Raw genomic sequence first — 11641 nt, 5'->3', positions numbered from 1 at the left:
GTCAGCACTTGAAAATCGAATCAGTGAACAATAGGAGTGGATAGAAGATGACGCTCCTTACCTTCCAGTATCCAAAGTGACAGTGAACGTTTGAGCAGGAGTGCCTATGTTGACTTGTATCAAATATTGAGAGCCTTGATCATTGTACAAGGATGCCGTGTGTGAATCTCTTTTTTTAAAGCTCCTTTTTGATAAAAGTTGGTGTCTTTTCTTGGCAAGTTCATATATATTATTCGCATTATGATTTCGTATGATGGGTGCTCGAATGATGTTTGCATCGATCGAAGCAATGGCCATGAAAGCAAAGATAGCGGCACTAATTTGCATATGTGTGTTGTTTACAGAAAAAAATATGTAATGAAAAAAAAAATAAAAAATAAAAAAAACCTAAAAAATATAAATTGTCCCTTTTTTCCTAAAGACCAAGCTTTTCGCGGAATAAATTAAATCATTGTACCGACGGATAACCCGAAATTCAATCTTTTGAAACGTCATTGTTTCCCTTTATTTGACCGGGATTTTTAAACAAGAATAAATAATCCAAGCTTTATTTCTATTTTTAAAAAAGTCGTCAGTTACAGTTGTATTCTTTTAGGCTGTAAATGAAATCTGTTTGTCCCCTCAGATCACAAGCACCTTCCTATTTTGAAAAAGCCAAGACAGACAAAAGAAATGCAATGATCCTTTTTTGCTGATGCTTTTTAGAAACTGAATATGCATTCTTCTTCTTTGGACACAAAAATAGCAAATAGTTGGTATAAAAGTAATGTTATCTATTTATTGAAATATAGAGTCTATCTAAGGAGAGGGTATACATCATATTTTACAGTTTTTTTTTTTTTTTTTTTTTTCTAATGTTTATAATTAAGCCAAAGACTCACACTATCAGGGCCTACAAGGCCTCGAACGGTAGCTACCAGTAATTCTAGTTCCACAGCAAGCTGTTCAGAGTTCATCATATAAGTGCTGTAGTAAGTGTATTCTCGTTCCCCCAAATTTTGCATTTCAAACAATTTCAACTTGCGTGCCATGTTTGTCAACACTCTTCTTGCTTTGGTAGGTCGAATGACGTAAGGTGGCAGTGGCGACTTGTTTGTTAATGCATCTGAGCTCAAATGAAGCGCTGTTAAATAAGATGCAATCTATGACTACTTTTAGTCTGTATGTATATGCGCACGCGCCTGTGTTTATATACCATTTGTTTTCTTGCTTTCCAAGTATCTTTGACAATCATCATTCTCCACTCAAATGGAATCCTTTGTACAACAAATTCCATACTAATCACTAAGCTCAATATATTTTCCAACACTTGCAAAAGTTGAACATATCTATTTTCTGGAAAGACACCACGTAAGGTAGGTTCAAAGCGACTTTGCTCCAGCAGAACACGTTCTCCCTTGATTTGTTGTCGTATAGCAAAGGCCACTTTTTGAAACAACTTTCGATCCGCTCGTCTGTGAGCCTTATCTTCCGGCGTATCTCGAACAAGGAGAGTCAGAAAAGTGGAATAGAGAGAACCTAATTCACTGATCGTTTTTGAAATACGATGGCGCAATTCGACTCGTCCTGTTTTTGGATAAGGAAATATACTGATAATCAAAGCTGCTAAAACACCTACAAGACATGTTACTGTTCTCTAATTACAAACTATAAGAAACAGTTTATTAAACCCTTTTTTTCTTCTTCATTCTTTCTTACCTGATAAGCAATCACAAAAATAGTTTTATGTATGTTATAAGGGTCTTTGTCATAAGTATATCCAAGAACTAGGTTATTCACAAAAGAAAAAATGAATAAAAATCACATATTTCCTTTACTTTTTTTACCAAGTGAGGTTGTAATAAGCGCAAAAAGTCCACCAGCTTTCCAAAATTTTCCATGGATATAAACGAGTAACCAAGGTAAATTTGTAATAAATGACAATACGACCAATCCAGGAACTCTCCCACCGGCTATTTCCCAAATGACAATACTTTGTACAGCGCCAATAAATGTACCTACAGTGCGGGTCATGGTACTATCATATCCTATTTAGAGAAGAATAGCCAATAGAAAGATAAGGTTACTTTTTTTACCCAAAGAAATTACTTCCAACCGAGGGACCCATCCAGATCAAAGCTACCACCACAGCCCACTGAGCATTTGTTTGTGCATACCATCGAACAGATTGTTCCAAAAAGGCAGGTAAAGACAGCCCGACGACGACAAGGATCGCACGAAAGGCAAAGGCGGCCTCGGCTGTATAGATATGTCGAAAGAGGGTCTGATAGAGTGTATAAAACATCCACTGCAAGCGTGTGGTCGGATAAGCCACATCCGGGTCATGATAATCCATCGGGTCAAACGTGTTTTGTGGCCAAAGCGATTCCTGATGAGACAGACGTCGACGGTGTTCACTCGACGTGCGCACACAGCCGCGATAAGGTGTATCCAGTTTATAAATTGAATCGCCCACTTTTTGACTTTCGAGATCGATGTTGCTCTGTCGATGCGTGGCCGCACTGACAGCAATCTCGCTTGCTCGTCTGGTGAGGTCCTTTTGAATCGACAGTGGATGGGTCACGTCTTCGATGGCTGCTGGCGTCTCGAGTTCAAAGGATTCCTCGGTAGGATGGTTTTGGAATAGCCATTTACGAAAGGACATGTGTGGCCACCACCACTTTTTTCGGCTTCGTGCTTGATCGAGTTCATACACGAGCGATGTCAAGGTATAAAGCAATTTGGCAAACGTATGCAGGTTGAATTGAAATGTCAGTAATAAAAGCAAGATCCGGCGGGGAACACCGGATGCAGTGTAAAGTCGATTGAGGCCCACAAGCCGGTGTCGGTGAAAATGTTGAATGGCTTCGTAGAGTGGAACAGAAGGATCCTGTTGAGGATCGTATTCGAACGCTTTGGATTCTTCCTTTTCCTGCTTTTTTCCCACTTTCCAGAGATAATAATATTTATAAATCAAAGGTCTCTCCTGGTAACGAGGATCAATCGATTGCATCCGTCTTAATCTTTGGATCGATTCTTTTACAGCAGTGGAGCATGCAAGTGTCAGATGAAGATAGGTGGGTCGTACGCTATGGATAACATCGTCATAGTCATCTTTCCAGTACGTCATCACCTTGATCGAGTCTTCCCACTGCATTTTGCGCTGTTTCATCTCTTGCACCGGATCCACCGTGGACTCACTGCTGCTCCTTTCCTCTTCTTCAACCAATTCCTCCACGATACATGCTATCTCTTCTTCATCGTCCGTGCCACCATAATAGCTACGTGGTCTCTCGATACGCTCACCCAAGCTGACTTCATCCTCTCTTTCCATCATCTTTTCTTCTGCACATCTCATATTCTCTTCCATGGCGCGCGTGATACCTAGTCCCTTTAGGGGTACATGCAATTGTTTAACAAGAGATGTGAGTTCGTTCACATCTGTGGGAGATATCACATTATACGAAGGCTCTCTTTGAACCGTCTGCCTTTTTTCAATCAAGTTTGTCACGAGCGTATCCAGTTTTTTATGTATCAAAGCCACTGAATCCACTTTGCCCTCGATTTGCAAGAAACGGTTGACCTGGTGTTGTGTGATACGATCGAATTCTTCAAGCACCTTGATCAATTGCTCTACATAAATGCATGTACTGTTTTCTGGAAAGATAAACAAAAACACAAAAAAGACAAGTGCGAACCCGACAAGAGTCGATGAAAGTGCTCGTAACTAGATCAGAAAAGCTAAGAGATGCAGATGGGTTGTGTAACGCAACTACTTACTGTAGGCAATGCAGTAAATTGAATATTTGAAACAGCCGTTGTTAAACTGAGGACCAGGATGGTCGCTGCCAACATACCACCCACATTCGCCTTTTCTACCTTGATACGGACGATACTTATCAAAAAAGAACCCATCATCAAAAAGAAGATCAAAATCACACACACTTTGGGTTGAGCCAAGGTCGTATCCTCTCCATCTCTTACCAGACTAGACAAATACGTGCCAAGGATAGACCATGCGGCGGACAGACAACACATGATACTGCCAATCAAGACGTCCTCTGCTAAAAACCCATAGGATTTTGAAGGGTGTACAAATTCAACCGCGACCGAGGCCAAGATACCACTGGTGCCTGTGTACTGACGAATGGGATTTACAAAGTAAAGTCCCAGGGCAATCGTCAGGGCCAAATTGGCCTTCAATATCTTGAGACAGATAGGCCAAGTCAACGATTGCCAAAGACCCAATAACCTTTGTTGAATGGTTTCTAAAGGTAATGGGTTACCTGCTGTGGTAGACAATCGAAATCTTGTGAAATACGCTCCTTGTTCATTTCTCAATCGTTCCTTTTTCTTTTTCATATTTGTGTACTATTAAAATAAATTAAAAAGAAAAGTAAAGAAAAAAAAAAGGATAAAGGATTAGGAAAAACGAGTTTTTTATGCACAAGATTTTGTCGGCTTTTTTATTTTGTTTTTCTATCTTTTTTCCGTTTGAAAAAAAAATAAGTTAAGGCTTTCCATGATCTTTCACTGCATCTGCGTTACTCTGACTTGAGGAAGACATTGGAATGATATCCTTGTTGCTTTGTGAAGGTTTGTTGTACACTGTCTTTGATAATGAATAAACAATACCTGCAATAAAACCTAAACAACAAAAAAAAAAACTCAGTCTCTAAAAAACCAGGGGTAAGATCTCTAGAGTCTTACCGACAATAATGGCAGTAATGTTTCCAAATGTAGCAGGATCACCAAAGAATAAAATACCTGAGGCAGCAATAGGCAATTTATTCAAAGCACCTACCATAGAATAAGTAGTGGATGATGTCGTACGAACGCACCAGGCAGAAGCATAAGACATGGCAAAAGCAGAGGCACCAGAGAATATCATGGCCATAACCACTTGTTGACGAACATCACTAGGACTAATCATATCATGAGCTCTTTCTCTTCCCTTTTTCTCCCATTCACTTACAAGTTATTAGATAAGTTTTCAGCAGACCAATCTTCAAAAATAAAGCTAGGAATAATCAAAAGTGGAATAGAGATGATATTGTTGTAAAATACTGTATCAAAATCCTTAAAGTTTGTCAACTTGATTCTCTTTCTCATATAGAGAACAAAAGCTGCTGATGTGATACAGTTGGTTGCCATCCAAAAATATCCTGCGATGGTTGTATCTAATTGTACAATCTCTGTTAAAGTATCATTGATATCTGCCCATCCTGCAATCACTGAAGAAAAGACCTGGGCGAACGGCATGAATACACATAAACAACCTCATTTATCTATTTCTTTTTTTTTTACCATCAAACCAAAAGAGACCAACATCAAACGAGTCACATTTCCGCCAAACCAAAGCACTTCACCATAAGCGATAAGAATGATGGTCAAGTTTTTAAAAATTGTATAAATAGGGATACGAAGGAACTGAAGGGCTTTTGAGCCTGTATAGATCATACCAACAAGTGAACCAGCAACAGGTAACCATTTACGTGCTTCGTCATTATCAAAATCACGAAATTTGATCAAATTCAAAAACTTGAATATAACCAACAAAAAGACTGTAACTAAGTTCTGGATAACAATACAGGTTTAATCATTCAATTTGTCCATGTTACACTCTTTTTATACCTGAATTGTTAATAGTAAAAAGTTCATATTGAAGTCATATCCACTCAAAACATATTTGTTCGTCACAGTCATCAATATAGAAGCAAAACAATAACTTGCAATGGGTAAAATCGCTCTTGCAGCTGGTGAAAGATGAACACCAGATGGTGCTACCAATGTTGACTGCCTATTTGTTTCTTCTTCTTCTTGGTCAATAACGACTTTATATTCTTTTTTATTATTTTCCATGTCTAATTAAAAAGGAGGGGGGACTAATAATAAATATGTAATAAAAGTAAAAAAAGAAAAGAAAAAAAAGTTTTTATCTGAGTTTTGTTTTCATAGTGATCTACTTGGTAACAAGTCGATCCATTTCCCCGTAAATATAAAAAGAATTTAGTGTAACAAAGATTATCAAGTCAATGGTCGCTTGGGTGTAAAGCACATTCATACATTTGCATAATTACATGTCTTGTTATGTTTTCAGTAATTTAGCAAAGAGGGTCACCTTGAAGGAAAAAAAAAAAACTTATTTGACCTGAAAAGTTTTAAAAGCCCATCATAAAGCCAAGAAAATATCCTATTTTAGTAAAGTCTACATTGAGATTATTATCAATTTATAAAGCATTTAAATCAGCTGCTTTTCCCAGCCAAATGTACCAAAGGACCTAATTGTAAACTTGAAACAACCTAAGAGTATTTGTAAAAAAAAAATAAAAAAAGTCATTTATCAAACTCAAAGCTACTAAAAGAAGAAGAGATTTCAATGAGACTAAAAACAAAGCTATTTAGTCAAAACGTAGTAAAAGGTTGAGTACTAAAAAAATAAGAGGCCAAATGCAGATATCAGAGAGTAAGAAGAAAGAACAACAAAGCAAAAAAATCAGCTTGTCTGAACAAGCTTCTGAACCGTATAAAATAACTTGTGCTTGAGTACATGTAAAATAAAAGCCCCCTAATTCTATCACAGTGCACCATGGCCTCCATCATGTTCATTCTGTCTGTTTTTTTTTTAATCTCAGGCTACCATGTCTTCTCTCTTATCTTTAAGCAGCTTGTAGTCATTATGATCACAATCAGTAGGGAACAAGCGATCTGTATATTCTACCACGAGCTATACAATAAGCCACCAAACTACCATCGAATCTATAAGAGTCGAGGCTTGCTATAAAGACGGTCCCTCAAATCAATTTTGTGCTTCATCGGAAGTTCAGAAGCTCATCAGCTTGAACATCATCCATATTCTGCTATACTACGAAATTAGTCAATAGAAATGAGTCGTTGGATGAACAACAGCTTTAGCTTTTTTGTTTTAAAATTATTTAGAGCTTTGAACGGGACTCTTTCTACAGTTAAAGCCATTCATTTTGTCTGCATTCTTTAATCGTTTGTCGGTGTCATATACACGAGTTGGGCTGATGTGTTCTTTATTGTCTATAATTAGCTTTTTTACATTTGAGTTGTTTCTATTGTTGCAGGCCACTGGCAACCGCTTTATTCTGATAGCATTTTCTTTTTGTAGAATTTTCTCTATAGCCGAAAAAGGGTTTATTGTGGTTGTTGATTATGCTGGCTTGATAACTGACTGTGAGAGCTCGAGGATGTTCTTGAATTAATGTATAAGCATAGCTAACAGATTGACTGATATTGAGTTATATTCATAAATGGTAGAAACATCCACTCTTTTTATCCTGCGTGTCTCCATTTGCACCTATTTATGACAAAAGATTTTTTCTTTTTTGTCTTGTGACATCCATTTTTCACCTGTATTACAAGAAGCACCAGCAAAGACCTTATTCACCAGCGATCTCTCTCTCTCTCAAACCCTTGCCCATTTGATTCAACAACCGTACGCGCCTTTCATCACCTTTTTTCTTTCTTATGTTTTCTCACATAGCCTATGTTAATAGCCAAAAAAAGTATGAGGCCAATAGGTAATTTATAATGACTCTTCTATTTGAAATGTAGGCAGGTTTAAATAAATTATTCGTTTTATTCTGGATAGTTCTTATGATTTAATTTAGACATTTGCACATCCCCACTGACTTGATAATGAGATAGTATGCTATCTAAGACCGTGCTGTGCGCAGACATGTAGAATTAGAAAGCCTCTTAAGTACCCAAGCAAGATTGACTCTAATAAATAAAGCGAATTCATAATATGAAAATCTCGATAATTATATAAACCCAATAATGTCAATAAGACTTTGTATAAGTAGACTTATATACCACTCTCATGAGAGGTATGATACTTTAGGGAGCACTTGACCTTACAGCTTGTATTGAGAATCATCAAAGTATATTATTACGACGACATAATTGGCTTCGTTACACCTGTAATCAGGATAAACAATGTGCTATTCACACTTGTATTAAGATGCAATCTAAAGCAAAAAGAAAAGAAAAAAAAAGGGCATATTTTAAAAAAGAACATTATGATTTTACTTGATAATAATAAAAAGATGCCTAGCCATCATTTTGTCTCCAATCTGGGTCTTGGACAAAGTTATATTCAGAACCATCAGCCCAATAAGCTTTGACATAAAAATCTTGTGTAGAACCATGAAATTCCATCCAACCACCTGCGGGTACTGTCATGGCATAGGTGTCGTAATCCCAATGAGGACCTGTATCTCCGTGTCTTTGAACTACGAACCAAGCAATGTCGTCGCTCTTTTTGCTTTTGACGCAATCTGTATTTTGAAAATTACAGCAAGCATTGTCTCCTGGTTTTAAATTATTCACAGTAAATCGTCTATAGTATATCATTAGTCATGTTCTTTTGAAAGCAATCGTAAATAACTATTTACTTGAAATAAAAGCCGGCATTAAGAGGCTTTTGTATAATATAAAAACTAGCATCAGCATAATTATAAAAGCAAAAACCAAGTACGGTCTGTATAAAAGCAAAGAATATCAAGAAATGAATTTGCATATCTGATGTTATTTATAATAAAATTCATATGTTCTTTATATATACTTTGCACTCTTTCAATTTCATAGTTTATTGAATACAACAAAGAAACAAAATGATTTGATTGGCTGATTTGTATTGGCGTAACATTTTCTAAATCATCTTGCATTTAAGAATTCGTAAAATGTGTATATGTGTGTTGAGTATATATAATTTAAATATGAAAAAAAAAAAATGCATTAAAAATTAAGAAAAGTTAAAACCGCCTTGTGTATTATCTTGGAAACTAAAGCTTTGAGGTACATTTTCTTCAACAATTTGATCTTCGCCTTCTTCACTGAAATATTTATCAATTAAAGTATATGCCTTCTTGTAAATTTCTACATTTTCATGTCGTTGTAATTGATGGATGATTTCCATTGCACCACATTCTTCTACAAACACTGCATAACGGTTAAGGCCTTCAGGGTCATTGGGACGTTCAAGTTCACCAATCTTTAGAATGTTTTCTAAACCATCCAAAGCGACTTGAACCATCTTGTTATCTGTAGTCATCAACATCTCTGACAAAGGCTTAATCACACCTTGAGAGACCAAGTATTGGATTTGAGAAGGTTTGTTGACGCCTCCTGATGTTGCATTCACAATAGCCCAACAGGCTTCCTTTCTGGTCTTGAAATCGGCTGTAGCCAAGATTTGGATGAGGGAAGGAATAATACCAGCTTCGATCACAGCATCAATTTGAGCTACATTACCAGCTGTGATATTAGAGATGGTCCAGCAAGCTTCCTTTCGAACAGCTTCCTTATGGCTTGACAAGAGAGACAAGAGGGCAGGCAAGACGCCGCAGTTAATGATCACTTGAGTTTGCAAGTCGGTACCTGTGACAATGTTACCCACTGAACGAAGAGCAGGTGTTTGAACAGAAGTAGAGGGATGCATCAAAAGTTCAACCAAACGGCGACACACACCAGATTCAATCACGGTTTGAATGCGATCATTTTGTCCATCGGACAAATAAGAAAGGGCCCAACAGGCATCAATTAAGACTTCTTCATCAGTGGAATAGATCAATTTGGCAAGTACAGGAAGACAAGGAACAACCATATTCCAGTTGGGTTGAGGGTTCTTTCCACGACACAGGTTGGAAAGCGTCCAAGTGGCATTACGAAGCATAGACAACTTATTGTTATCGTTCAAAATGGCTAAAAGAGGTGGAAGAACGCCTTGTTCTAATACAAAATCTCGACAGGCAGCACTATCACCAGCAATATTACCTAATGCCCAAACGGCCTAATGGAGTATTAATATGTGAAAAGCATGTATTTTTTTTTGTACATTACTTGTTCTTTCACATCGGGAACTGTGCTTGAAAGCAACTCAATGAATATAGGTACAGCACCTGCTTGAATAACAACTTGAGTTTGATCGGATGTACCTGAAGCAATATTAGTCAAAGCCCAAGCAGCTTCAAACTATTTCACAGTTGAATTAAAAAAGCTAAATCATATAATACACCACTTTACCTGTAATAAGCTGTGAGGAGATCGTAAGAACTCAACAAATTTAGGTACAACACCCGTAGAGATAACATCACGAATAGGTGGATTACGCTCCTTGGAAAGTAATTTTCTAAACTTGGTAGTAGCATCATATTGTCTTTCGACATCGTTAGAATTGACAGCTTCAATCAAGATCAACAAGTTGGAGTGAAGCTTCAAAAGTGTGAATATCAGAAAGTATAATTCTTAATAACAAGACTTACGTTGACTTCATCCTCTACTTCTACTTCGTCTTCACTGTCACTCATAGACGCGGGTATATTCATATTACGACGCTTTGTTAAGTTTTCTTCACGTTTTTGTTTTCTAATTTCGACAGAATGTTGCTGTCTTCTGTTTCTTACAGAATCGGCACCAAATGCATCCTTGTTCTTGAAATTGTTCTTTCGAAGGTCAGCAGCAGCTTTATCCATGACGAATACGTTTAAAAAGAAAAATATGGAAAAAGGAAAAAGAAAAAAGTTTTGATAAATTTTAATAACAGCACAATCAAGTCACATTTGGATTGTTTTATTTTTGACAGAGTACATTTTTATTGCAAAAATTGAGTGATCCCGCAGTGTCTTCAATACACCTCAATTGTTCGAATCAAATCAAAGGAAGTGTGAATGAATTAAAATGACAAAGAATAATAGGATTTCTCAAATTATTTACGATTTGAACTTATGTTTGACTAACTGAGATTTTCACTTTTCAGGTTTTTATCTAGAGAATAGGCAAAAAGGATGTGGCTTCGTGTCTTTGTGCTTACTAAGTCATAACATATGAACAAGCAGCCTTTGCTTTGCTTGTATTCTCATATAAATTTGGATGCGCTTGCATCGACTTCAAGCCTGACTGGGAGCACTATCTCTAGTCCTGGTTGTCAACATTTTTCTATAGGTCGAAGGTCTACTAGTATGGCAGCAATCCACCCAAGATTGCTACATTAAGTTACTATCTCTATAAAATAAGCACGAATGACTTCAATGATTTTAGTTTATATGATTTGAAAAAATGTTCTTCTTGCTTGAATTGTATCTTATGAACTTCTTCTTTTTTTGGAATGCGTCTACTCCTAATACATGGTTTCAAGTAGCATTAAGTTTCTCTAGTTGATACTGTCGTCATTCATCTAGTCCTGTTTGATTTATTTTTTGTAACAGTAAAATTCAGTGTATATATTGTACTGAATCTCATGAGCTCTCTTGTCCTTCTCATACACTTGCCACGAATTGGTTCTGAAGAGAGTAACGTGCCACCAAGCTTAAACCTGAAAAATTTTTGACAATTTTCAAATGCTATAAACTTTTCCACAAATAATCCAACAATAAAACAAAGCCATAACAATTATTATATAAACCTTTCTGAACATTTCTTATGGATTAGATTGTTTTTTTTATTAATAATATTTTCTTCTTATATCATTTGAAAACATGCGGTATTTCAAAATTTTAGCTGGCAGTCCTTAAGGGAAGACATATTTTGAAACAAATTTTTTTAATACCGTATGGTACAGGACAGTGAAAAATAACAGTCACATATTACGTAATCAATATAAAAGAGCCCGTACTATAACACAGATGCCTCTTCT

At 36.6% G+C, this 11641-nt stretch overlaps 4 protein-coding genes across 4 annotated transcripts in view; all 4 read right to left on the bottom strand.

Moving 5' to 3' along the window:
* The window catches only part of RO3G_01479 (uncharacterized protein), a gene marked incomplete at both ends in the record, with an annotated part of 1673 nt that extends 1178 nt beyond the window's left edge, over positions 1–495 (bottom strand). The window contains 2 exons of the mRNA XM_067656070.1: positions 62–316; positions 458–495. Coding sequence (XP_067512171.1) covers positions 62–316; positions 458–495 — 293 coding nt within the window. The remainder of the gene's footprint in view (positions 1–61; positions 317–457) is intronic.
* Positions 496–701: 206 nt separating this feature from the next.
* On the bottom strand, positions 702–5841 carry RO3G_01478 (uncharacterized protein; the record flags this gene model as incomplete). Its single annotated transcript, XM_067656069.1, has 13 exons — positions 702–773; positions 882–1142; positions 1196–1636; positions 1699–1766; positions 1818–2027; positions 2089–3610; positions 3760–3858; positions 3964–4350; positions 4514–4626; positions 4690–4904; positions 4955–5226; positions 5287–5556; positions 5614–5841. The coding sequence occupies 13 exons, from the start codon at positions 5839–5841 to the stop codon at positions 702–704; spliced, it is 4158 nt and encodes a 1385-aa protein (XP_067512170.1).
* A 2217-nt stretch (positions 5842–8058) lies between these two features.
* RO3G_01477 (uncharacterized protein) lies at positions 8059–8190 on the bottom strand (the record flags this gene model as incomplete). The annotated part of the gene is made up of 1 exon (XM_067656068.1): positions 8059–8190. One exon carries the CDS (start codon positions 8188–8190, stop codon positions 8059–8061), a length of 132 nt encoding a protein of 43 aa, XP_067512169.1.
* Positions 8191–8752: 562 nt separating this feature from the next.
* RO3G_01476 (uncharacterized protein) lies at positions 8753–10481 on the bottom strand (the record flags this gene model as incomplete). Its single annotated transcript, XM_067656067.1, has 4 exons — positions 8753–9799; positions 9850–9981; positions 10033–10221; positions 10272–10481. The coding sequence occupies 4 exons, from the start codon at positions 10479–10481 to the stop codon at positions 8753–8755; spliced, it is 1578 nt and encodes a 525-aa protein (XP_067512168.1).
* Positions 10482–11641: the final 1160 nt, after the last annotated feature.

This window comes from Rhizopus delemar, genomic scaffold (genome assembly GCF_000149305.1).
Source record: "Rhizopus delemar RA 99-880 supercont3.1 genomic scaffold, whole genome shotgun sequence".
Lineage (NCBI taxonomy): Eukaryota > Fungi > Mucoromycota > Mucoromycetes > Mucorales > Rhizopodaceae > Rhizopus > Rhizopus delemar.
Note: the sequence above shows the minus strand (reverse complement) of the source record. Positions and strands in the feature narration are given on the sequence as shown.